The 22,299-nt window shown below is 44.2% G+C and overlaps 1 protein-coding gene across 1 annotated transcript in view; it reads left to right on the top strand.

The window, feature by feature from the left end:
• The first annotated feature begins 637 nt into the window (after positions 1–637).
• The window catches only part of Fli1 (Fli-1 proto-oncogene, ETS transcription factor), a 119,334-nt gene continuing 97,672 nt past the window's right edge, over positions 638–22,299 (top strand). The window contains exon 1 of the mRNA XM_042280617.2: positions 638–1,062. Within this exon, the coding sequence (XP_042136551.1) occupies positions 1,045–1,062 (18 nt within the window). The 5' untranslated portion in view covers positions 638–1,044. The remainder of the gene's footprint in view (positions 1,063–22,299) is intronic.

Here is a 22,299-nt window from a genome sequence, read left to right as displayed (position 1 = left end):
CCGCGGGACCCAGATTCAGGCGCGAGCCGCTCCGGAATCCAGTGCATGATGCTATGATGCTAAAAGTTCTTTCGGGTGCTTTTCTTTCCTTCCTTCCTTCCTTCCTTCCTTCCTTCCTTCCTTCCTTCCTTCCTTCCTTCCTTCCTTCCTTCCTTTCTTCCTTCCTTCCTTCTTTCTTTTTCTTTTTTTCTTTCTTTCTTCCTTTCAAAAATGGTCGGTTTGCCTTGATCTGTGTCCGAATCTCCTCTGGCGGTCGGCGCCAGGTTATCCCGTTTCCTAGCAAACTCTCCCGCCTTCTTCCTCCCATCCCCGAAAAGTTTGAGTCCGGCTGGAAAAAGCATTAATGAATGTATCTGTGGGAAGAAACGGAAAGTGAGTGAGTCAGGAGGGCCACCTTCGGCCAAAGGCCCAGGGGAAAGGAAAGCGGCCAGAGGCGTTTGGCTTTGGATTTGGGGGGAAGGTGAGGGGGGGAGTTGCAGACTGCAGGAATCAGGGCGCGGACACTGGGCGTAGACCCCGTCATTGTTCCTGGCCCACTCTTATCTCCCAGGAGCAAGTATCCTGTGTGCGCAGTGCATGAATGTATCTGGGCATCACCGCGTATATTTATATAGCGAGTGATGCAAAAAGCAGGGCTAGGGGAGGAGAGGAAGAGGGGGGTGTGGGGGAGGGAAGACAAGAGAGAGCAGAGAAGAGAGGAGAGGGCGAGGGGAGAGAGAGAGAGAGAGAGAGAGAGAGAGAGAGAGAGAGAGAGAGAGAGAGAGAGAGAGAGAGAGAGATAGGACTTCCTCCCCGATCGCAAAGTGAAGTCACTTCCCAAAATTAGCTGAAAAAAAGTTTCATCCGGTTAACTGTCTCTTTTTCGATCCGCTACAACAACAAACGTGCACAGGGGAGCGAGGGCAGGGCGCTCGCAGGGGGCACTCAGGGAGGGCCCAGGGCGCCAGAGAGGCCGCACCGTGCTAATCTGAAGGGGCTACGAGGTCAGGCTGTAACCGGGTCAATGTGTGGAATATTGGGGGGCTCGGCTGCAGACTTGGCCAAATGGACGGGACTATTAAGGTAAGCAGCGGGGCAGTGGGCTCGGGGCTCGGGCCGACCGGGGCTGCGGGAGGGCTGGGCGCCGGGGTCCCGGAAGACGTGGCCGCTCACCCTTCCTTCCGTGCCCCGGCTTGCGCCGTCTCCTCCGGGTGGCTGGTCCCCCCTTTCCGAGGAGGCCAGCCAGCCTTCCCGCCGAGGGCGAGCTGCCCCTCACTCCTTGCTCTACAGAGGAGTCCCGAAGGCTCCCACCGCGCCGCACGCGGGGCTGCAAGACCCGGCAGCTGAAACCTGGGGAGCCGGGGCGCGGACCGGAGTCTAGGGCGGGAGAGCGCCCGGTCGGCTCACACCCGGCACCCGGGCGCCCTGGCCCCGGCGCCGGGCACTGGTCTGGCCGACAGCTTCCTCTTGCCAGAGGCCGAGAGCAGCTCCGGCTGGGGCAGCGTTCGCCGCCGGCTGGGGTCCCCCGATCCTCGGGGCCAGTTAAGGATTCGCTGCGGGCGGGGAGGGGTGTAAGGGAGTGTGTCTGAGGAGCCGGCGGAGTCGGCGGGTCCAAATGGAAGCCCCTGTTTACATGTCAGCCAGACTGGTTTCTCTTCCCCTTACATTGCTGCTGCCCCGCGCTCTGCCGACGCCGGCTGCCCGGAGCTAACGGCCCGCCTAGCTGCTTCAAGGGCTGGGAATCTCCTGACTCCGCCGCTCCCCTGCACCCCAGATCTCTCACGCTGTGCATGCGCCAGCTCCAGAGTAAGGGTTCCAGGAGCTGTCCTCTCAGTAAGAATTAAACTCCTTCACAACCATCCGCCTGCGGTGGCTGGTTCTGAGCCCGTGGCCTGGGGCTGTCTTGCCGATTCCACCCCCAATCTGCGCCGCCCCGCCTGGGTCTAGGTTGCAAAGTGCAGCCCTGGAGACCCGTGAGTCTGGGTTCCCTGTCACGCTTCAGAACGGCTGACTGCTCCCTCTGAAAGAGGGAAGTAGGGCCAGGAGCAGAGAGGAGGGACACCCCCTTACGTGACTAGCCTTAGAGGACTTAGGAGAATGAATGAGACCAGACGTTTAGCTTCAAGGCTGCCATACAACACCAAGCAGGAGTTGGTCTGGAAAAACTATCAGGCTGGTGAGGCAGGGACTGGCAGAGCCCGCCATTCCCCGCCATTCCCCAAAACCTGGAGGAATCGACTTCATACCCGCGGCTTGACTAAGAGGAGGCTAAGGTGTTGGTCTTAGAGAATTCAACAGATTCTTATCTTCTGGGTGGGGTCAAAGTGTTTTTATTTTCTAAGAGTTCTCTCTCTCTCTCTCTCTCTCTCTCTCTCTCTCTCTCTCTCTCTCTCTCTCTCTCTCTCTCTCATGAAACATGCTGATTTAGGTAAAAGGCACCAACTGGAAGATCTTGAAAACAGAGATGAGATAACTAATTGTAATGGGTTTTTAAGACAAGCTAATAGCCACAGGTTTATCAAGTTTGACTTGAGTGGGTGGGTGACAGGACGGCTCTAGAGACCTGAGAGTGGAGGTCACTGGGCCTTTTCACCGGTTCCCCTGCTTCCTGTTGGTGAGTTCATGCAAGTGCCTACATCCCCAGGTTCAGTAGCCAGATGGTCCTCACAGAAGCTTCACATCCCCATCCAGCACGATTGCTGCTCTCCCCCCAAGACTCCCTTTGCATCCACAAGGGTGGCAACATGGCTCCAGAGGCTTGGTGTGGACACTCTGAAGAGAAGTGAAGCAATGTCTGTGCAGTGTTCAGACCTCTAAGCACAGGTCCTGGGTCTTGGAGGAAGCTGTGGTCTTTGTACCCAGGATGTGTTAACCTCGCTTTATACACACATTGGGATGGGCATGGCAGCACAAAGCAGCATTAGACCAGGAGCTTGGCACTTTGTACCAAAGATGGGAGCAAGGGCTCTTTTAGGATGAGTGACAGGAGCCCATGAGCCCCTCCAAAGCCTCCCAAGGAGGACCTCCTCTCTCACCTGGGTGACTTGACTCCATGGCCACCACAGGTCAGTCTCTTTCCTTTCAAACTCTTCTGTATGCCAAGGTTCTGGAAGATTGGGTTTTTAGTGTAGCCTATGGCATTTAGCTATATAGATTCCGTGGGCTCCTGTTGACATGCAACCTTTGGATTTGGGGGTTCGCAGGCTCCACTTACCCAATGGTTTAATGCTAAGCTTGGTATAAATACTGAAAGAGATACTGAATTGAAAGGAAGGCCAACCAACTTGCTGTACAAATTCACAGCTATTTAACCTCTTTGAGCTTTATAAACTTCATAAAAATCCCATGGGACTACCTTACACTAGTGTTTCCAACTACTGGTACACTAGACAACTATCCTGCCCTATACTGACAGAGATCCGAAGACACTAGAGATCTGATCTAATTTGTAGACACAAACTCAGGGCGTTGAGTTGCCAGTTTGAATAGCTTGAGAAAAAATCAGCTTAGAATGATTCTATGATGCGATTTGGTACACCTGCATGCATCTTCCTCGGTCACAAAATTCAAAAACGCCTGTGGGTCTTGGTGGCCAGGATGTACGTGGTTCAGGATACCAGGGAAGCCTGGCTTTCTTTACAGTAGGCTTCAGTTTTGTTCAGCACTCACAGAGCCCTTTGGGGCTAGAAACTCCCGCTCATATTGCCCTTCCAAATTATGTTCTCTACTTATCCAAGAATGGCTCTTGGGAGAGCTCATATGGAGAGCCTCATAATCTGGTTTGCTCTTCTTTAGCTATAGACAAGTTAACCTGCCATGCTAAACAACACCCTACCCCACCCCTACTCCCCACAGTGATATTATCAGTGTTGGAAAGCACGTGATACTGCTTGCTGCTTGAAGAAATGACCTGGTTTCAAAACCCCATCTTAGTTCTAGGCAGGCTTCCTTTGATCAGATTGATGCCATCTGTACAAGTATGAATGTAAAGTGCACCATCAAAGATTGGGAATCAACCAGAGAAGAGTTAGACATGTACATAAAATTGGGAAGTAAGGAAAGGAAGGAAAGAAGGACTCAGAGAAAGCCTAGGTTCATCCTCATTTCTACTACTTACTGTGCGTGTTCTAGCCAAGTTCTTAGCTCCTGGGTCTCAGTTTTCTCATCTGCAAAGTAGGTCTACAGCACCTTCTTTAGATAAGTCGCAGTAAGGATGAGATAAAATCTGGTACTTTAGGTGGATGCACATTCATTGAACTTCATCTTGGGTTAGAACCTGTAGAGATTTGTTGGTCACAACAGTAGAACATAGGTCTGAATGTATCATTACCCGTATTTCATGACTTCGATTTGTATTTGTAATGTACTTCTCATGTCGGAGGCTCTACTTTATGTCTTTGGATAAACAGCAATTGCATGTCTCTAGGGAAGGTGATAGACGCACATAGAAACTGATGGGATTAGGGCTAGCCTGTGATGGTGCTGCACCAGGCAGGAGGGCCAGGGAGAACACTGCTAAAAAAGAGTAGAGGTAGCCCTTCTACACAACCACTAAAAGATGGTAGGGGAAAGAGTGAAGGTGGACTTACAGCTGTGGACCAGAGAAGAGCCCTATGCCGCACAGAGGGCAGGCTGCTGCTCTCAGGGCAGAGAAACTCGGGAAGGAGCCCTAGGAAGAGGCAGTCAAGAGAGGAGCACATCAAAGAGGGACAACTTTGGCTTCTGCCCTCCATGTGGGCATCTCACTCTCCCACCACTCTGCCTCAGTGTCACCTAGATTCATAAGGATGCCAGGCAAACTAGATGGTCATGTTGTCTTTCCCCATGACCACATGATTGCTCTCTGAGGTGACTACCAAGTGAAGGATTGCCACTAAAAAACTTTCTTCTCTTACTGTGCAAATTCATAGGTTTGCAACTTGAAAGCTTTGGAGGACATTCATCCTGACACTCTCAGCTCTACCTCTAGGAAAACCAAGGTCTGGGACACTAAGAGGAAAGTCCACCATGACAGGGAACAAAGTGAGAACTCGGGGTTCCTAAGAAACAGGGCAGTGCTCTCACCACTGTACCATGACAATATCACTTGTTACACCAGTTAAAATGATACAACACTGCAGAAAGAGAGCTTTGAAAAGAGAAATCATGAAATGTCTGGCACCTTAAACTAATGACACTCCAGTAATTTAGTGACAGATACATTCCTCCTATCTTGAATTTCTATTACATCTGCACACACACACACACACACACACACACACACACACACACACACACACACACAGAGCACCACTACCACCACCACCAACAACAAAAAGCTACAATGTCCGAAATTTTCAATAGGTTTAGAAAACACAACTATTTTCCAAAATGAATCTGCTTTGACTATAGGCAACACAAACTAAGTTTCCATTATCAAGAAACTACCCAAAATCTACCATTATTTAAATAACCAACAGGTCCCTCTACTGATGGTGAGCAGGTGTAAAAATTAATTTTTGCCTCTTTAAATAAAACACTCTCGGATGTATTAGGACATACCTAATAGATCTATTTTCTAAACAGTGAAGCAAACGGTCTTTAGTAACAACTCCATTAAATACAATTTAAATTTTCAGTGTCTTCTTTAGTTTGAGGTTGAACAGTTAAGTTGGTATTGGGTTTAAAAACTGTTTGGCTGAAATCACCACCCAGCCTAGAAATGTAGCATTAACCCAATTCCTTCCCAGTAAAAACAAAGGACAAAATCTTGGCAAAATGTTCACATTAATAAACTCCCCTTTATTCTGCTTTAAACCTCAGAAAAATATCCACAAACTAAAGTTTCATTCAACTTAAAGGTTAATATGTCGGCTTTTAGTTTAGACCATTTATCTTTCTGGACTGCTTTATTTCATTTAGATGATTGGCTGAATAATGTTGGCACAGAATATTTTTGTTTTGAATAATATGAATTTTTGAAGACTGAATTTAAAACCCTGTCTATCCTTTCCCCCCACTATTGTTCTTGTGTGTGTGTGTGTGTGTGTGTGTGTGTGTGTGTGTGTGTGTGTACATGTGTATATGAGCATGGGCACTCACATGGAGACAATGGGATGACCCAGAGCATTGGTGCTCACCTCCCACCTTTTTTGAGATAGGGTCTCCTTGCTGTTAGCTGCTGTGTACAGCAGCCCAGCAGGCTCAGGATCTTCCAAAGAAGCTCCTGTTCACATCTCTCGTCTCCCAGTAGAATCACTGGAAGTAGAGACATGTTACTTCTGCCTGGCTTTATGTAACTCTGGGCATTCAAACTCAGGTCTTCAGAGTTGTGTGGAAAGCACTTTACCCACCGAGGCATCTCCCCAGCATGCTTTGGTTTGTTTGGGGAAGTCTGTGTATCCTTGGCTGGCCTCAAACTCACCATGTACTTAAGGATGATGCTGAACTTCTGAGCCTTCTGCTTCCACCTCTGAGTGCTGGGATTCCAGGAATGCACCATCATGTCTGGCTCTAATACATTTTATTAGTCACCTCAAAGTTCCACAGGTGTTTTTCTCTGCAGACGACTACACCCTGTTTCATTTTCTGTTTCTTTCGTATCTGCCATGTTCATGCCATGCATGTATCACTTCATTAGTGGATAGTATTACTAAATGATGCCACTTAGTAATGCCCTTTGGGTTGTTTCTCCAGAAGAAATAAAAGGAATCACCATCCATTCCTCTTGTGGTCACCCCCGTAGCCTAGCATCTTTGACATGAAGCAATCTCTAGAATAACAGTTTTCTGTGGGAAGTGGACACGCTATGCTGACCAACTGTATCAATGCAACAACAGAAGGACTGGTGACCTGCCTGCGATCCTCAATTAGAAGATGAGCTGTGTGTGCCAATGGGATTGTCGGGTGTCATGGCAGCCTGTGCAAGGAAAGAACAACCCGAACTACACACACACACACACACACACACACACACACACACACACACACACACACACACACATGAAGATGCGATGAAAAGGGTTACATGTGTAGTTTCTTAGTCCTGGCAAAGCACTTTCACATGTTCCCTTGGCATCCATCCTCACTGTACCCTTGCGGGAGCTTACACCATCATAGCTACATTTCACACAGAACGAATGGAAGGAAGGTCAGAGAGGCAAAGCTACTTGCCCAAGATTACAGCTAATATGTGACAGAGCTGGGATTTTTGAAGCCCAGCCTTTCAGATTGCAGAATGCCTGCTTCTTCTGCACACACCAGCCATGATACTTCTTGACATAAATGAATGTGGAAGGTGGCCTTGAGGTATGACTAGACTTGTGTGTGGTAATATAGTCAAAGCCTTTGGAGAGGAAATACACTGGGTAGGAGGTGGAAAGATTAAATAAAAGTAGAATATGGAATGCTGTAAATATTGTGATAAAGAATTTGGGTCTTATAAAATATATAGTAAGAAACAATCATTTTTTAAAAAAAAAAATTATGATAGTCTACACAGCTGTACAAATCCCTTAGTGACTGTGATCTTCCTGCTGTCATCCTTTTTCTGAGTGGATGGTGATGACAGTGGCTTGTTAGAAACTCTACTAGAAGCTTCTAGTAAGCCCTCAGGACTAGACTGCAAGTGATGAGTTTGAGGCAACAGGAAAGTCTGTGAGATGCTGCCGGCGAAGCAGGCACGGAGGGAGAGAGGGGGGACAGGAGGGAGGGAGGGAGGGAGGGAGGGAGGGAGGGAGGGAGGGAGGGAGGGAGGGAGGGAGGGAGAGACAATTCCATTTCTTTGGGTCAGATAAACAAGAGTGAGGCATTACACATTCCTGCACTCTCAACACTTAGAATGTAGAGACAGGAGCACCCTAAGTGCAAGGAGAGCCTAGTACACATAGTGATTTCACAGTCAGACTGAGCTACATGCCAAGACCCAATTTCAAAGAGCCAAGGGCTGTGAATTTGGTTCAGTGGTTAAGCATGTGCCAAGTTATGCAAGTATGCACAGGATTCAAATGGATCCCCAAAACTATGAAAAAAATGTTTTAAAACATTGATTGTCGCATTTGCTCCCACAAATATGACTTTTTGCCCAGAGTTCTGGAGAATCTCGCCGTGAGCTATCTTTTTAATTGGGAGGTCTATCCTAGGTGACAACTTCAGCTCTTTTTAAGAATGAGTCAGCAGATGGTAACAGAGACCATGAAAGAGGGAAGGTTGTTTCCCTGAGACTTAAATCAAACTTCTGTGGAAATTCAGAGAAGTGTGACAATCTCTCATGAGGAGGTCTGGCCCATTGCCTCCGTTAGTAGCGCTGACATTTCATCTAATCAAACCAAGATTCAAAGGGTTGTGTCCCTCATTCCAGTAGGATCTGAGACAGGAAGTAGAGTGTACTTTCAGTACTTCAGACCAACTTTATAACAGCTTCAAAATTCCTCACGCCTGAAGTCTTTAAGATATTTCCTATCTTCAGGGAACAACATACCTGCCATTTACTTTATGATCAAAATCTCATTGTATGCAAGTTTTCAAATCCTCAAGGAAGACACAGACTTGAGTCCTGTGGAATTATTTCCCAAGAGCAGACCCATTTACTCAGTCCGAGCTTTGCATCCAAGGTCATGAAAGACCTTATGCCACATTTCAGTACACACATGCAAGAGGCCTGAATTATGGGTGCCAGGGGAGCTTTAACCTTGATTTTCTAGACATGTGTGGCTTTCACATCTACTAGAATCTATCACTCCAGATACAGATTTGTTCATTTTGAATATGCAAGTGTTCACTGATTTTATGTGGAAAGGAGCTCAGTCTGAAAGCGAACAATTGTACACTACCATTCTTGCAGCAAAAAGGTGAAAACAAATAGGTTAATATTAAAAATTATTCAGCTTCTAACTTGTCTTTATGTTGATTGTTATAATTCACACAGAAGCATATATTTGGATTGAAATGTATATGTCTATAGAGCCATTTTGCATTTAGACATTTATCATTTAATTTGTACTCAATCATTTATTCATTCACCCAAGTTGAATTGTACTAGAAGCCTCAGTAGTCTAGAGATGATCCGCCTCCATCAGTGAAAACAAGATGTCTTCACTACTTCAGATCTCTAGAGAGTAGAAGTTTCTCTATTTCCTTATTTTGAGTTCTGATGATCCATGATTCCAAAGAAGGCTATGCCCACTCGGAGGTACTATTTATGCATAGCTTAATGCTATGGAGACATTAGGCACAGTGTCCCAAGGCAACAAGAGTGTAGAGCTCCACAGCTCCTCCATCCCAGTTGATACTAGTCCTTTATGTAGACATTTTTGGAAATCCAGAGCTTGAGCCAAAGAAATTCCTTCTCTCTTTTTCCAGGTCTCCAATCTATATATTAATATGGAGACAAACACAACAATTAAGTAAAAAGATAGGACTGCTTTGTGGCTCAGTGACAGAGCAGCATGGCCAACGTGCTGTTTTTTTCACACATACCACCAAACAAACAAGCAAACTGAAAAGATAAACGAGAACTCTCAAAGACCGTTTCTCATACTTAATATCAGATGCAATGACTACTTACAGATCAATTAAAAAAAAAAAAAGACTACTTGATGGGAAATGGACAAAGACCCTAGAAGAAGAAACACAAATGAACAATCAACTTAGAATCTCAAGCCTGTGCCTTCATAAAGATCTTTACATGAAAAGAGTGGGATTCTTACGATTATGACCTAAGTGGACAATAAAGATAAAGAGAAAGTAATAATGTGCCATGTTAGAAAGGGAGACTGCCTTGCCCTTATCTGTATTCATTCAGATAAAAAAGATGTATACACAAGATGTTTATAGCAGCATCTTTATAATGGCAAAAATGAAAACTTATTGGTTTATTATCAATAAAGTACTAGGTAAATAATTAGGGAAGATACATACAAGAGGATGTCATGCCAATGTTAAATGAAATAAAATAATTCTTATGGACATTGATTTAGAAAGCTCTCAATGGAATGTTGTCACATATAAAAATAAAAATTATAACCTGCATGGCCCATTTATGAAAGAAATTTTAGCACATGTATGTATGATCTTATTATGTCCAAATAATTTCTAGAAGTATATGCAAGTTACAACCAGGTACCTTTGAATATGGAAGAGTAGATGTCTGTCTTTCACATCATAAATTCAGGGAGCAACTTATTCTGTAATAATTAGTATAAATTATTTTTACAATTTAAAATAAGCAAAAATGGAAATGGTCTGTTAGAAATAGATTTATTGAAACCATTCTGACCAAAATGCATGGGTTCCGGAGACTGGAGACCACTTTTTGTGAAATAGTGTGGCTGAAGATTCGCACACAGCGTTTCTAGCCCTGGCTATACCTCGAAGTGCCTACTGCATCTTGGGCAAGTTCCCCAGCTTCTGCTACTCACATGGCGTTTCTTTCTCTAATCTTTTCACCTGTAAACTGAGCTGCAGTGGCAGCATTCTCTTCCGATCCCGAGTCCATTCTGTCCAGGTTATGTACGCCTGTGTCTGATTTTGGAATGTAGGTGGCTGAACTCTTTGACCTTCTTTCTGGTCCAGTCTGGCTGCTCTAAAATCTCAAGATTAAGTTGTGCTTGCTACCAGGTGACGCTCAAGACCAGCCACCGCTGAGCTATTACAAGGTGCTTTGTGAGTTTCTGGGAGCCCAGTTGTCTTCACTGGCAATTCATGGTGCAATGGTGTTGAGCCTTGTGTGTTGACACCATCCAAGAATAGGGCCCCACTCTGCACTGGGTCTTAGACTACCAAAACTTCAGTCCTGTTTGAAACCCCAAAACATATTTGGTTCCAAAAGCCTTTACTCTAGACTTCTTTTAAAAAAAAAAATCCTTTTTAATTGAAGGGAAATTGAATTTGTCTGGTTTTTATTCATTTACACTTAACTCTTAAAAAAACAATATTTTTGAGGACTTATTTGATGTCTAAGAAGAATGTTGAGCCTCTTAATGAGTTTTTTTGGAAGGCTTTTAGATTTTTTTTTTCTGCTTCTTAAAACAGGAAGTGGTGCGGAGCTATGGGCAAACATAGTCTGCCCAGAAGGCCCCAATTTAGTGTGAAGTAGTATCACCTAGAATCACCAGCCATGTGTGTGGACCCAGTGTCCCAACTAAGGCCTCTTTTCTGCTGGTCCTTACCTCAGATTGGACTTATTATTTATTTTCCATCGAAGAGTCATAAGAAAAAAAAAAATCTATTTATTAACCCGCCTTTAGGCACTAGTTTCTGGCCTTTAAGACACACTTATGTTGGTCCTTGTACCAATCCTGTGATGCACATATAGTTTCCTTTTTGGAACAATTGAGTAGCTTATTCAAGGTCGTCTATTCAGGTAGAAATTGGGGAGCAATTTTGTGCTCCCAATCCTGATTGCCTCCAAAGCTTCTGGAGCCTAGTCATTGTGAAAAATCACCAGACTGACAGATTCACCTCCACGTAGTTTGGGATTCAAAGTCTGACTCTGCTTCCTTCTTTGTTTCGCCTCCTGGTGTTGGAGGTTGAATCCCAGGCTCAGCACCTGCTCTAGGCAAATGCTTTGCCGTTGAACTACAGTCGAAGCAAGGGTTTGTTGTTGTTTATTTACTATTTGTTTTTAGCCAGGGTTTTGCTAAATTGTTCAGGTTTAGAACTCGCTCGCTAGCCTAGACAAACCTAGAATTTGCAGTCCTCCTGCCTGCAGGTTCAGCTCTAACCGACCTTGTGAGGAATGCATAGGTTTTGCTCTTTCTACTCGCCATGACTCCTGAGCACAGCCCAAGCTGGTCGGAGTCATTAAATTGCTCATACTCCACCACCAATTATGCATGAAGACTTAAGCCCCGTGTATCCAGGAAAAAGCCGGCCCAGCTTTGTGAGCAGGTGTAGTGGCAGGCGGGCGAGAGACGGACTGTGAAATTGCTAGGCTCTATTTTCCCATAATGAGCAGCAGAGGTGAATCAAGGTAGGTTCTCTACTAGGCAGAAAATAGGCAGGTGCTGGGACTTGACAAGGCTTCGTCTTCCGCCTCCCTGGTGGCTCTTTCGTCCTCCTCCTCCCCTAACTCCCGCTCTCCTCTTCATCCTCCTTCACTCCCATGCTCACAAAACTACGCACAAACTTGAAATAAAAGGACGGATTTGGGCAGTTATGAGAAACACAAAGAGGGGAGTGTTCTGCGATGCTAAAGGAAACGGCCGAGCAAGGCCGACTTCAGGCTCCAGTTTCTCTTGAACAGCATTTCTTGTTATTTCAAGGCAGATTGACTTATAACTGCATCCAAAGCCGCTGCACATCAGTTCCTTTTATCAGCCCAAGTGAGACTTCCTGTGGACGGGCCCAGCTTCCTGATATATTTCCTTTTTCCTTTGGCAGAACAAAGAAAACCATAGCTCTAAGGATCCTTGGGAGCAAACATAATTTAGCACTGAAGGCTCTATTATTTTAAAGTTTCATTCTCCATGCGTAAGGGTAAATGCCCACCTTTACATTCCCCCCCGCCCCACAGCGTTCTGTTAGCATGTGAGGAGACCGTGTGAGATTATCAGGACTCAGTGACCCACCTGAACATATCCTCCTTGTAGTTTTTGGTTTTGTTTTTTTTTAAAAAGGGAAAATTAAGACAACGGTTTGTGTGCCTGTCGTGCCTCTCAAGGCAACTGTCACATAGAGTCCATTTAATATGCCTCTCTTCCGGACTCTTGCAGAGTAAGAGAGCATTGGATAGAAAAGACAGACTAGGTTTCAAGATTCAGTGCCCTGGAAGGTGAGAAGTAGGCAAGTATACCATCAGCATCGATTAAGGATCTGGATCCCCCAAAGGATGCATCCCATAATAAATGTGTTTCCCAGAGTGAAGGCACCAGGGCTTCACTGAACTCACAAGGACTTTGAGGCTCAATTCAGTTCCTTTCCTGCCTATTGTCATACTCCAGCTAGGGAACTGAGAAGGACGGATTCTGTAGGTACCACTTGAGCAGCTAAACAATCACGTTACTGTGGTGGGCTCTTTGTGATGACCCCTGAGTTCTCTTATAAAACTCCCTTTAGCCCTGACACACCGATTTAGAATAGGAAAATAATAACACTGGCATCTACTCTTTGGCATGGGCATCTCTAAAGGAGCAATTCATTGTGGTTAAGTGATACTGAATTCTTTTAGCCCAGTTCTTTATGTTAGCAGCTCTAGAAAGAAATGGGTTAAAGGATGTTCTTCAAAGAACAAAATAATTCAGATACTACCTGGAAAGAGTATGGGCAAAGGTGTGCATCTGTGCTTGGGTAGCCAATGTTGGTGGTGCCAAGGGGAAGGAATAGACTAGAGTCATCAGTATGTATTATTGGTTTCCAGACACTGTAGTCTGCCTCCAGCTTTTCACCCAGGTCTGTTATTGTCAGGCATTCTAGAAAAAAGACCCTTGAATTCTCTTAAAAAATTCCCTTTATCCCTGACACACTGTCTGTCGATAAAGACCTACTTAGATATCCTTTGTCTTCCTCCATAACAGGGACCACAGATTTCGTGATGAAGTCTCATTCAAGGAGAATCTTTAGGACAACACCATAGAGTCCAAGGCTTTATGGACATCTGTGCTTCCTTTTTTTCCAGAAGAAAATATAAGAGGAGCAGCTGGCTCCTCTGCTTCAGGGAAAGGGCATGCAGAGCATCTTTCCCAGAGTGCTTTGGGAATGGACCCTGTGGTTTGGGTTTGTTGCTCTGGGCTGCTAAGCTGTTCCTTCTGGAGAGTAACAAATCTGTATAGATTTTCCAGGTCCGCATTGTAGTGAAGGAATCACCACAGCATGTCCTGTCCCGCACCCAATCTCCCTGCCCTTATCCCCAGAGAGTCTTGTAGACCAGCCATTCACAGGCAGTGGGGCCCGCTTGAGTTCTTTGCAATTAATCTCTTTCTTCCCATCAGTGTGGACTGGGTTTGACCCAGACTCTTCTCTTCCCAGAGCACCCTCTAAATTTTTTTTAAAACCCTATGTGTATTTCATGAGAAATTTCACACGCCTGTTTCTGATTCGTTTTCAATTAAAGGCTCAAAATACTGGTTTTGTAAGAGTCCTTTGATGATTCTGATTTTTGTTGGCTCATTCTTTCTTTCCTCCTAAATGTCCATAGAAGTTTATTAAATGTTGCTCCCACATTTGCATGCTTAATTGTTACAAAATAATTGGAAACAGGAGAGGCTGTTTTATTACTGTGCGCAACACAAGAGCATTTATGGAGTGTGGAGAGAGAACTGTCTCAGAGATGAACTGGAAAAATAAGGGAAGGGCAGAGGTGGATGCCCAACAATAAGGTCTAGTGGAGTCTCAGAGCTCAGACTTTTCTGGAAGAGAGTGTTAGAAGACACATGAGTGTCTCCTACTTCATTGTGCTGGAGCCTATGAACACTCATTTAGGTAGGCAACCTCATCTGAGAGAGAATAGGTAGACTGGCTATTTTGAGATATTAATTTTTAATTCATTTTTAAAATTCCTTCTGATTAGAGGGAATTAGAGGTCTATAATCACCACAAAGCCTCATTCTCCATCTCCTTCTTGGTCATTAGAAACATTGATGGCAAGCCTGTCTAGGTACACCTCTGTACTAGCTCTCTAGCTCCCATAGAAGTTTCCAGAGTCTATGTGTCTTTCCTTTAAAAAACTTAAGTGAGTCCAGGTTTGAGTCATCCAAGTTATATGCCTGGTCTTGCTTAGGCTGGCTGGGTGGCACTGGGCATGCTATTCTGTCTTTCTTAACCTCATCTTTTCTGTCCACACAAAAGAATTGAGACTAGCAGTACGTGCTTCTTACCCTGTAGATTTGGTAACAGTCTGGAGTACTGAGATTCTCTGGGTTTCTTGAAGAAAACCATGAATTAATAACTCCAGTTTGAATTAACTACTGGGTCACTGATTTGGGGATTATTCATGTTACCAGTGGTAAGCCAGGAGACATTGGAGCCTCAGTTGAACTCAGAGAGACAGAAAGAACCTGCCTACTTCTCATTATTGTGAGGAACTCCCTACGAATATTCTGTCAGTTGAAGTTTGAAAATGTAACTTCGTGTTCACACCACGCAATGCGAAAACAATGCTGTGTGCGGTTGAGTTACCTCTTGCCTAAGAAAGATGATGCAAATTCTTAGTGAAGTTGGTAGACTGTGGTGATGCTGCGTTCCCCAATATATTGTGCACCCTAATAAATTTATCTGGGGTCAGAGAACAGAACAGCCACTAGACAGACAAAGAGGCCAGAAAATGGTGGCACACACACCTTTAATCCGTCTGGATCTCTGTGAGTTCAAGGCTACACTGGAAACAGCCAGGGTGGTAACAAGAGCCTTTAACCCCAGGAAGTGATGGCAGAAAGCAGAAAGGTATATAAAGCATGAAAACCAGGAACTAGAGCTGGTTAAGCTTTTAGGTTTTAGCAGCAGTTCAGCTGAGATTCATTCTGGATGAGGACTCAGAGGCTTCCAATCTGAGGAAACAGGATCAGCCGAGGAATTGTTAAGGTGAGGCAGCTGTGGCTGTTCTGATTCTCTGATCTTCCAGCATTCACCCCAATACTTGGCTTCAGGTTTGATTTTATTAATAAGACTTGTTAAGATTCATGCTACAGTAGAGGGTTGTGGTAGTGTTTACCAGATACCATGGTGGCGGCAAAAGGATTTTTTGAAAGTTTGAAGTCTGAGGCTGGGGAGATGAGTCAGTGAATAATGTGTTTGCCATCCAAACATGAGGACCGGAATTCAAATCCTCAGATTCCGTAGAAAGCTGCCTGCAAGAGCACACGTCAGTAATCTCAGCATTCCTGTAGTGATGTGGTAGACTGAGACATGAGAGCAAGTCTCCAGAAGCTCAGAGCCAGCTAGTCTGTCACACACAGGAGCAAACAACAGGAGACCCTGTCTAAAGGAAGATGGAAAGCAAGGACCAACATCTGAGCTTGTTCTCTGACCTCCACAATTATTCCATGTCATGAACACATCTACACACACACACACACACACACACACACACACACACACACACACTGAAAGAGATTTTTTTTAAGTTTTAAACTTGAATACCTAAATTCAATTCCACTCATTTTTAGTTGTGTAATCACAGTCTAGTTACTAACTTTTCTCTCCTCTCCTAGCTGCAAAATAAGAATGACAATGATAATAATAAATAATATCATAATAGTGCTTCCCACCTGCCTTATTAAGTGTCAGACGCAAAACATACACGAAGTAAAGGTACTTTGTAATTGTTGATCATGTTAGTATACACCTTTAACCCCAGGACTGAGGAGACTGAGGCAGGAGAACTAACTATGTTCCAGGCCAGGATGAGCTACATAGTAAGCCCTTGTGTTCAATAAGATAAAATAAAATAAAACAATGAAAAAGCACTTTATAAATGTAGAGGATCATGCAAGGTATACCATTTTTGTTTATTCTCCTTCTGGTCAGTGTTTAAATGTAACAGATAACAAACATTGCTTTTTTTCCCCTTTCTGCCACTAAGATTTCCAAAAATGGTTGCATTTGCCAATTTGCTGCTTATTCCTATCTCTTTGCTCACACAGACTTCATCTCTAGCAAGGCACCCCACAGATCAAACGTCCCTTATTCCTCTTCTCCCTCCCTTGTATCCGGCTATTGTTTTGGTCGTGAAACTCCCAACTCCATCAATGGGGTTTTTACGTAAAAAGCATAAAGAGATGGCAGGATGTGACTGTGGTCTCAGGAATTCCAGGCTTGTGATGTTGATAAAGAGACTCATGTCAAACAAACAAAAGAGTGAAGACCATTAGAGAAACTGTCCGTCCAACCTGCACTACGCAGGTCCATTGTTTCAGGTTTATGTCTGCCTTTATATAGCCAGCACATCCTCACCTATAAAACTCATGACCTTTCCACAGCATTCTCTGGTCATAGTTGTTGAAATTCCCATGTGGCTGGCCAGATGCTTTCTGAGTGCCTCGCCTCATTCACCTAGGGTATCTCTTCTTCTCTTCTGCTGTTTCTTCCGTGTTTCCCCAGCCCTATTTTTTTCTTTCTTTCCTTTTTTTTCTTTTTCTTTTTCTATGGCCTGGGGCAGATGTTGGTCAATTTACAAGGACCTAACATGACAACCCGTCTGCTGTGGGCTTTGCCTTTCTCTTCTGGAGAGAAGAGTGTCTGCTGCAGCATGGACTCCCTTGGGCAGAAGATGTGAACATGAACTAGGTTGACATGGTCTGTCTTCAACTCTGATGCTATCGATAGGCACAGTGAGGAAGGAAACACCGAACAAAAGAAGCAATCCGCCATGAAGATGGCCGTCTGTTGGAGTTAATGTCGGGAATCGCGGTGGCCCTCACCCAATGAGCCCAAGGAGGGCTTCTTTACTCTCACAGCCTTCTCAGTACTTTAAGAAGGTTGCATCTGTCTTGGGGTTGCTCTAAGCCACCAAATGTGAGGATGTAATCAGAATTGGTGTGAAGAAGGAGAAAATTTGCTCCTCTCCTACCTGCACTGAATTAATGAAAAGATGGAAAAGGAAGTTAGCTCTTTCCGTTTTAAGCACTGTGCATGTATTTAGGATTGAGATGAAGAACTCCTTGGGTCCTCTTTTTGGGTAGGTTCAATTAGGACATGCTTTGCTTTTATCCCTGACCAAATGAAATGGCATTGTAAAGTCCATGTAGCGGGATATTGCGTGGTTCAGACACTGTGCCCTTTAATTGTTAGAGACGATGACGATTATAGCAAGATCAGGCCTGCTGCCTCTCTCCAGAAAACAAAAGTGATTCTCCAGATCTATGTGCTTCATTGAATGAGCAGTCTTCATTTTCTCCTAAAACCTGAGAGCAAAGGGAAAGAGATTACTAAATATCACAATTCACACACACACACACACACACACACACACACGCACGCACGCACGCACGCACACATACTTCAAATTGTAAAACTGTAAAAGTCACATCACCCAATGGAAGCAAAGGCAGACTTTCAGAATTCATCTGTTTCTTGGTATCAACTGTTCTGTAAGATTTGATTGTAGACAGTTTCTGGACAAACACAATGTCCTATTTCTTTACCATGGCCCATGTTGTGCCCAGACATTTATAAATGTTCAAATAGTTACATATTGCTTTCTGGTCTTTCAGGAACTCTGTTCTTGGGTTATATTTGTTAGTTCTGTGTTGTGGTGGTCAAATACTTGATAGAACAGACTTATAGGGGCAAAGAATTCTTTGGCTCACAGCTTAAGAGAGTCTCATTCCATCCTGGGGGAGAAACATGGTAGAGTTCTTGTCATTGGAAATGTGTGGTGATACCTACTTGCTTCACAGTGGACCAGGAAACCAAGAGCATTCTACAGTCAGGAATGGGGCTTTGGCTTTTGAAGACCTGTCCCTGTGACCTACTTCCTTGGGCCATCATCCACCTTCCAAAATTTCCATATCTTCCCCAAACATCACAACCAGCTGGGGAAAAAGTGCACTCAAAACACATGTCCACAAGGACAGTCAGCAGTCAGCTTACAACAAAGAGCAATATTCTTTTGGAGGTGCCGTAGAAAAACCAAACACATTTCTATTTTAAGTTATTCATGGTTGAGAAATTTCCCTAGAGATATGGCTGCTGGATACATCTTTTGGGGAAGGGAAGGTGAATAGAGCTAAGGTCTTACTTGTTGCCCTGGATGGCTTGGAACTTGCTATATAGACCAGGCTGTACCTCAAACTCACAGATATCCAACTACCTGCTGAGCTTGGGGATTAAAGGGACTAACTACATTTTAAAAGAAGAGATTTGAGAAACTTCATCAGTAATTCTGAGCCTTCTTGCCCTATCACAGAGGCCAAGGCAAGTGGAAGATTAAGACAATTGTCTTTATCATCGTTGTCCTTCTGCTAGAAAGAAAATGTTCTGTTCTTCACTGGTCAATATGACAGTGAGAGTGGCTATATTGAGATGTGAGATGTCCCTAGTGCAAAGAAGGATTTTTTTTGAGACAGAAGTAATTTTTTGCCACAGAGCCCGGGATAGCCTTGAACTGTTGGTTATCTCTTGCCTCAGCCTGTCCAGTGTTGAAATTGCAGGCGTATGCCACCACACTCAACTTGAGTAAGCACTTTTGAATCCAATTTAATTTAATTTTATATAATACCAATAAAACTATTGTCCAAACCATCATCTTAAACTCTGGGTTGAGTCGGAAGGATCTACTTACATGTGTTCTTTTTATGAGCAGTGGGTTTTTTGTGTACATGGAGACCAGGGCTTCCATTAATCCTTTAGTTACTGCTGTCTTTGTTTGGTTTGCTTTCTGAGACAGTCTCCTGTAGCCAGACTGGCCTCAACCACACTATGTAGTAACGCTGACCTTGACGTCTTGGTTCTTTCATCTGTCTCCCATTACAGTCATGAGCCACCATGCCCAACTATCTCTATTACTCTATGGTGAATTTCAAAGTCAGGTGAAAGGCAGTTGATGTTCATTGTTGCCAAGTTACCATTCATGCTGACCTGGCTTCAACAGCCAAATCTGTGCTGACCACTAAGATTGTAATACTTACATTTTTTCCCTTCTATGATAAGGGAGGCAATAGAAATTTACCAAAAGGATATTTACAAGCCATGATTGAATGTGTACTGGATTTGTTAAAGAACAATATGGGCCATGATATATATATATACCCTCTGGTTGGAAAAATAAGGTTGACCAAAGAGGAGACCTTATACAACATGGTGACTTAGGTTTCCACTTTGGGAAATACTGGCATGGACCCAAATTCTTCTTAAGGTTGTTTTCAGCTCAAATGCTTTCTGCTTTCTGCCACCATGAAAACATGATTTCCTATTAGGTAGGGCTCCGGATTCTTAGCAGATGGTTTGTTCCTTTAGTACCCACATCTCTGTGACTCTTTGTAAGAGAGTGTCTCCTTAACTATAAATGTCAACAAAGTAACTTAATTTGGCAAATAACTAGCTGGATGGTCCAGGAAAGTCAATTTCCCTCCAGAGCATGCTTTCTGAACCTGTTTTGTTTTGTGGTGCCTCAGTTCCACAGATGTGTATTCTTAGTATCCCAAGAGGTTAAGCAACTTATCTACTGCCTTCCTGTTCTGTCCTGTGGCTAATGGCATTATAGATGACATGCTGTACCAACCATAGCTTTGGAATCATTGTCAGAATAAGTACTCCATCCTTCTCCTGGGAACATCTGGCCTCATTATTAAATTCTCTCCCATGATGAGACCTATGGTGGCTTTTGGGTTGTACATCTTCACGACCACGTCATTGTGGAGGTCAGTTCTGTGTCTGTCACTGAATCGCTAGCATGAACTTGTGAGTTGGGTTGTTTAAAACGGAAATGGACAAACTCTTCCAAGAAAATGAGGTCGAGTTCCCCAGAGGTCTAACTACCTAACAGTTTTTAGGGTGGTAGACTGCTGTGGTCCTGATTCATACTAAAACCAACCTCCAGGAAGAATAAAACGCACACCTGCCCACAGGCCACAGTAAGTGCCCAGTGTTCAGTGGCCTCATCCTGGTTAGCTGTAAAATTAATAGTGATCCTATAGCTGTGCGTTTTCACAACACCATCTCCAGCCTTGAAATGCTTTCCCTCTGTCCTTTTCAGATCACATGTGACATAAGGTGAAGGCGCTGCCTTGTTTTCAGGGTCTGAATGGTGCTTTGTAAGGCTTGCTCTGAGCTCTGTGAGGGCCTGGGCTTGGCCAGTTTTCCTTTGTGTCATAAGCACATGGCATATCTTTATGTATTAACTGAATAGTTTCCATGTGCCAGGGACCAAGGTACAGTAGTAAAAAAGATAGCTGTGTTTCCTGCTTTGGCAGAAATTATGCTCAAGCTGAGCAAGCAGGTATTTAGTCCAAAGGGTTCTGTGTGAAAGGGGAACTGTGGCGTGCCTCTGAGAGTCTGACATGGGGACCTAACCTAGTCTCAGAGGTCAAAGGCTTCCCTAAGGAAGTAACATTTGTGCTGAACCCTGAATGATAAGCGGGAATAAGTATGAAAGAGAACAGGCTTTTGATAAGTCTTTGCGAATGTGCGAATAGATGAAATGCCTGGTTCGCTCTATGGCTACTCCAAGTCCTGCTAAATTAGGCCTCAGAAGCTTAGTCATTCTACCCATGGTCCTTCTAGGCACTATCTGTGTGGCCACAAGTCATTCTCCTGGCCACTTTCATATTTGATAAAGGAAAGTAGAGAGTGATGAAGAATATTATGAAAAGACAATTATCCTTGAAGGTGTTATCATACTGGTGTTTTACGAGAGTAAATGTTTAGACCCTTCTAATTAGACCAGTTGATACCCCTCTAATATGCAGTCCATTGGGAAACTTCAAGGATAGGATGGCTCTGGAAAACTGACTTCTACCTTGGAAGATGCCAGCCGTGTTTTAAGCTTGCTGTAACTCCCCACTGGTCAAGTCAGGATTTTCCTGGGCAGCCAGAGTTCTAGAACATTCCCTCACTGGCTTTGACAAGAGCCACTCTCTGATGGGGCCTGGATCTCCCATGCCTTAGGCTTCCTCAACTGCAGATCATGGAGATTCTGCCAATGATAATTTACCTCAAAGTGATGTTGTAATGCAGATGGCAGTAAAAGAATTTTGCAAGATCAAAAAAAAAAAAATAAAGCCTTCTAAGTAAGCATGAAGCATGCTATCTCTATATGGTATTTTCTAGAATTTCAGAGGAAGCTCTCTGACCTGAAAGTCTAAAGAAGCACAAGATGGCATTGGCTTTCGAGATCTTTCTAGAATTTCTGTGCCCTTTACCTCAGTATTATTTAAAACAACCTTGGCAGAAAGACTGATGCTGCTGGTGATGGTGTGATGCTGATGTTGTGTGGAATTGATGTTGGTGTAGTGCTGATGTTATGTGGAGCTGATGTTGATGTGGTACTGATATTGGTGTGCAGCTGATATTGTGTGGAGCTGATATTGGTGTGGTGCTGATGTTTTGTGGTGCTGATATTGGTGTGGTGCTGATATTGGTAGTGCTGATGTTGGTAGTGCTGATGTTGGTGTGGTGCTGATGGGAGTGTGGTGAGCACACAGAAGCCTTCTTGCACTACCTTCTCATCAAGGCTGTATGGATTCCATCTATGATATCCACTTTCCCAAGGAGAGGAGCTGAGGTTCACGAAACTCAAGCAACTGACCAAAGAGTTTGCAGCTAGTAGGGTCTATCCAATCCAAAAATCTTTGCTCACAACATGTGTGAAACAGTTTGAGCTTTTCAGAATAAGAGCTCAGAGTTGCTAAGTGATGAAACATATACTATTAATTATTCCTGCCTTGGAATACATGACTGTTAACATTA

The sequence above is a fragment of the Peromyscus maniculatus genome, chromosome 7 (assembly GCF_049852395.1).
Source record: "Peromyscus maniculatus bairdii isolate BWxNUB_F1_BW_parent chromosome 7, HU_Pman_BW_mat_3.1, whole genome shotgun sequence".
NCBI lineage: Eukaryota > Metazoa > Chordata > Mammalia > Rodentia > Cricetidae > Peromyscus > Peromyscus maniculatus.
This window is presented reverse-complemented; position numbering and strand designations above follow the sequence as displayed.